Source organism: Penaeus monodon, chromosome 38, assembly GCF_015228065.2.
Source record: "Penaeus monodon isolate SGIC_2016 chromosome 38, NSTDA_Pmon_1, whole genome shotgun sequence".
Lineage (NCBI taxonomy): Eukaryota > Metazoa > Arthropoda > Malacostraca > Decapoda > Penaeidae > Penaeus > Penaeus monodon.
The window spans coordinates 14,784,116-14,789,115 of NC_051423.1; the positions used below are offsets into that span (position 1 = coordinate 14,784,116).

The window sequence follows — 5,000 nt, forward strand, 5'->3', positions numbered from 1 at the left end:
TTTGGAAATGTTAGAAACAAAACAAAAATGAATCCAAGAACAAAAGAAATAAGTATATTTAATATTTCCAGTGAGTAAAGACAAAGAGGCTTAGCTTGGCTCAGAAGCTGCTAACTAGGATTTCCATCAAGATGGAGTGAAGCTACCTGTTTCATACTACCTTGGTGCAGCTAAGAGAAGCAGTTACATAGGGTCTCAGTGAATTTGCAGAGACATTTCTTTATTTAGTTTTCATACTTAAATGTTTAAAGTATGAGGCATTTTCATGTTTCAAGAAATGTATAGCTATATTTGTTAACTTGTATTTAAATAAAGGGAGATGCTGTTTCACCTCCATTTGTGATGCCAAACAAATAATGCCAGTAAATTGCAATTAAATATAATCACCACAAAGCCAATGATAATTAACCCAATCACCCCGGATTTATGTTCTGTCCCTTGTAGGTTTTTGTGAATTTTGTAACATACAGATGGCTCCACATGTGCTCAGCCTCCAAGGAGTCTATCAGTAGGCCCTACTGACTGATCTTGATTTCCCCATTCCTTGAATTGGCGGGAAAATGCGTTTTTCCTTTTAATACAATTGATATCAATACTGTTATTATTGTTATTGATGTTATGATTATTAAAGTATTATTAAAATCTTGTTAACATTTAAGACAATGAAATAATGCAAAAGATCCTTTCCAAAAGTCAAGGACAAGGGTAAACAGGTGAGAAAGGTAGGACTAATAAGTGACCCCTTGATGACTAAGCACTTGTAGAGCCATCTATGTGTGAATACAATAAATAAACCTGTATTACAGTGGGCATGGCATGTATTCTTGCCAAACGTGCCGATTGGGTTAACCAGAAGTCGCTTAATTTATTGTTTTTACATATAGATGGCTCCACAAGTACACACCATTGAGCCAGTTACAAGTACTACCAGTCTTACTATTTACCCTTTTCCTTGATTTTTAAAGATTTTTTTTTTTTTTTTTTTTTTTTCTTTTTTTTTTTTTAACCCTTTCCCAACAGGTAGTATTCATAGTGGCCCTGGCCTCGCTGCCAGGGGCTTATAATCGTCACCCTAGCATGCGCGACCACTCATGCCAAATACCAACATCCCATGCCGTTTCTTCGTAATACTACATGGATATGTTGTATTATCAGTTTTCATTAATTTCTAAGGTCTCTACTTGCCATATTTCCTGATAAATTGAGACTGAAGGGTATTTTTGTTGTTATATAAATTCCATAGTTGATCATTATTCAGTCTATAGTCTGAATAAAATATGCAGTGTGTGGCATCATGGATTTTTTTTCTTTTTTTCATAGTAAAAATGAGAGTGTTAAAAACGACTTAATCATACTTTCAGTGGCAGAAAAATAATATTTTGCCGTAATTGTAACAAAAAAAAAACTTATGGCATGTTCATACATACACCATGGCATATACATACATGCCCCCGGCAGATGGTCCCGCTATGCCAGGGCATGTGCGTACATGCCACCCGTCGGCAAAGGGTTAAGTGCCCTGTCCTACAAGGACATTGGCGATCTTGGATTTCCATGATTTTCTTGGCAATTTAAGAGCGGTGGTTTGCCGTTGTCTTCCGCCCGGTGTTTTTATCGAGTCACCATCTCTATTTACCCAGTTCTGGGACCGTCACTGACTTGGGCCGGCTTGGCCACCCAGTGGCTAGGTAGGCAATCGAGGTGAAGTTCCTTGCCCAAGGAAACAACGCGCCGGCCGGTGAATTGAACCCTTGAACTCTGTTAATAATGTCATGAACATTATAATAATAAAGTGTCAATAATAAGAATAACAGCATCCATATTAATAGTTAAAAAAAAAAAAAAAAAAAAAAAACATCCCACAAACTCAAGGAAAGGACACATTTTCCCAGTGACAGTGAGTTAACACTACATGTTTTGCAAAGATTTATTTGAAGAACACAGAAGATCATATGTCTTACTTTGTTGCTAAAAATATATATTGATACACTTATTATATCTATTCTACCATTCATGCTCTTTATTATGAACAACCTTTGGGTTTTCACCTCATTCTCAAAAATACTATTTACATTATATTTACTTGAAGTAGTTGCCAGATGTACAAAAGGTGGACCCAGCAAGTGTACTAAAATATAATTCCACAACTGTACACACTTGCAGTCCATGGTGGCATTAGGTTAAGGTATTAATTGAATAAGAAAACAGCCCCTGGTGGCATTAGGTTAAGGTATTAATTGAATAAAAAAAGAAGAAAAAGAGTAAGAATTATGTATCAGAATATGAAAAGGGGAAAATATCTTGATATTTATCCTTTACAGATGTATAAAATTGTAGCTGATCCAGCTGTGTTTATAGGCAAATGGTCTGTCTGTCATACCACATTGAGAATAATCATCTCACCAGGGACACGCATGCTATGGGTCTGTTGTCTCAGTCTAATCAGTTTATAGCCCTTCTATTATGAGGGCTTTTTACTATGGTGAATAAATATATTTGTGGGAATATGGGATGAAAAAATAGCACAAAGGGCTTGTTGTTTCATACAAGTTCCTGTAAAAGTCGTAAATCAGGACTTTATCATGGCAATGAAAACATGTTTAGACCCTTCAGTGTTTTAGTTATGTCAGAGGCAATAATTAATGTTTTATAAACAAGTCAGCATAAGTATTCAGTTTGAGATCCTACCAATCCCCAACTTTAGTCTGGATTCAGAGGTAGATGAAACCAGTGAAAAGGTGAAAGTAATAAGAAAATAAAAGAGGTTAAGGTGGTCTGAGAGAGTTTGAGAGTTATTGGAAGAGTAGAGAGAATTCTCGCTTTGTTAGATGTAGACTAATAGAAATTAATAAGAAAGTATTATGCAAGTAAAGTTTACATTGAGGGAAAAGAAAGGAATTTAGGAATAGGATATACATGAAGAAAATAATTAAAATAATCTTCAAGAGACAGCTGTCAGTAATACGACAGACTTCAATACCTAATATTTCAACAGGCATTGCTTATAATCTGATTTTTTTTTTTCACCTGTCAGAGATCTTTCAAGAGAGAGCTGTTTGAAACGGCAGCATCCAAGTTGGAGCGAGCAGTGATTAAATGTCAGTCAGAAATTGCTCAATTCCGGAGCATAGGAAACAAAGCCTTCAATGTCCAGCAGGCCAATCAGAAAAAGGAGGAGGATTACAGTGATGCTCCTGATCATTTCATGGGTGAGTTTCTGTAGTTCTATTGAGAATCTTTTAAAATTAAGTGTGAGAGCTGGAATGTATACATTATTGAAAGTTATATCCATATTTAAATGCTTTATTTTCTTGGACAAAGGTTTAGATATCCAAAATCAAGCATTAGCTTATTTGAGTAGCAACTCTCCCAGGTGTGCAGCTTGTAGGCCTGGCCCAAACAAATACTCCCTTTTGCTATGTTGTTATCTCTTTCTACTTCATTGTTTTTCATTTTTTCATTTTCCAAGGTGTATATTTGTCATTTGATATGCCGTATCAAGGTGGTAATAGATGGTTTTCCTTGAGCAGATACCATATTATGTCTCTAGGTAGTCAACTCCTCTGTGAAATAACAATGACACTAAGTAACATTATGTTATTTGTGTAATTTTTAAATATATTGTATTAATAAGTTTTCTGTAGCACATCCAGCACCACCATTCACTATGGGCAGAAATGACATTCAGAGCATGGAAATAGTATCCTACCTGGAGCTAGTACTTTTCCAGCCATGGCTCACATTCTACCCCTTTTTTACTAGTGGAAATTATGCAACAGCCCCTCCCTAAATGCTCATAGAGTAATCTTCCTCCCTAGCACTTTGCACACTCATGGCTAGTTATTCCCGCCACCCCAACCTTCAGTCAGACTTTTTATAATGTCACATTCACATCACTAGGCCCTCAGCCAAATATTCTCATGGCATGACAGTCATGTCATTTGGATCGAATGGGTTGATATGTGTATTTCTTTACCTTTAGGTGCACATGTATTTACTGAATATATATAAATTTGTAGATATTTATTTCCTATGTCTATTTCTTTTCCAGATCCACTGATGCAGACACTGATGGAAGATCCAGTTGAACTTCCCTCGGGAGTAGTCATGGATAGACCAACAATTGTGCGTCATCTGCTGAATGATCCGACAGATCCATTCACACGCCAACCTCTTTCAGAAGAGCAGCTGAAGCCAGGTGTGTAGTATTCCTCTGTGGAATTTGAATATATTGATAGTATGATTCTTTTTGTTGCTTTGTTCTTTTCTTTCTGTTTGTTATTTTCTTGACAGGTGTTTGTTCTTGGTATTCTGAGTAACTATTTCTTACACGATTTCTCCTTTTCCAGCGGAAGCTTTGAAGAAGGAAATCAGTGAATGGATTGCCTCCAAAAGTATCCCAAAGAGCACATCTTGAGGGCAGGACTGCAGTAGCTGGAATGGTTCTACATTTAGTGCTGTATTAGACCCTTTGCCACAAGTAGATACATACAGACAAAACTGTACAGATAAGATTATTATGTGCAAACATAAATATGGAAATTGTCAAAAAGAAATTTGGTAAGTGGTAAAATAAGTTAATCAGAAAAAGTCTAGACAGACATTTACAACCACATTCAGACTCTTACCCACACACACTGGCTTGCCTTCCATTTGCTTAGAAGAAAACATTTTTTTATATAGGTTCAGAGTGGAAGGAGAGAGAAGTGGAGATGGCATTTTATATCTTCAACATTTTGGTGCACCTCATACACATATGCTAAGTTATTTGTTAAGTATGATTGTTTGGAACTAAGAGTGTGTTAACATTACTTTGGTGGAAAAAAACACAAAAGAAGGTTGAACTATATGTCAGTAATAAACATTTTGTTGGCTTACAAATTTTGGCTTGAAACATGAGGTGTGCTGTGCATTGATTAGTAAGTCAAAATTGCATGTGATTATAAAGGACTTGAGTTTACATTTTATATTACCAGCACAGTAATGTGAGGCTCTACTTC

General features: G+C 36.0%; 1 protein-coding gene across 1 annotated transcript in view; it reads left to right on the forward strand.

Annotated features, from left to right (window-relative positions):
• LOC119596980 (ubiquitin conjugation factor E4 B-like) overlaps positions 1-5,000 on the forward strand; it is a 51,279-nt gene that overhangs the window by 45,381 nt on the left and 898 nt on the right. Inside the window, 3 exon segments of the mRNA XM_037946388.1 lie at positions 3,035-3,209; positions 4,052-4,198; positions 4,350-5,000. The exon segment at positions 4,350-5,000 is cut by the window's right edge and continues 898 nt beyond it. Of these exon segments, the coding sequence (XP_037802316.1) occupies positions 3,035-3,209; positions 4,052-4,198; positions 4,350-4,417 (390 nt within the window). The 3' untranslated portion in view covers positions 4,418-5,000.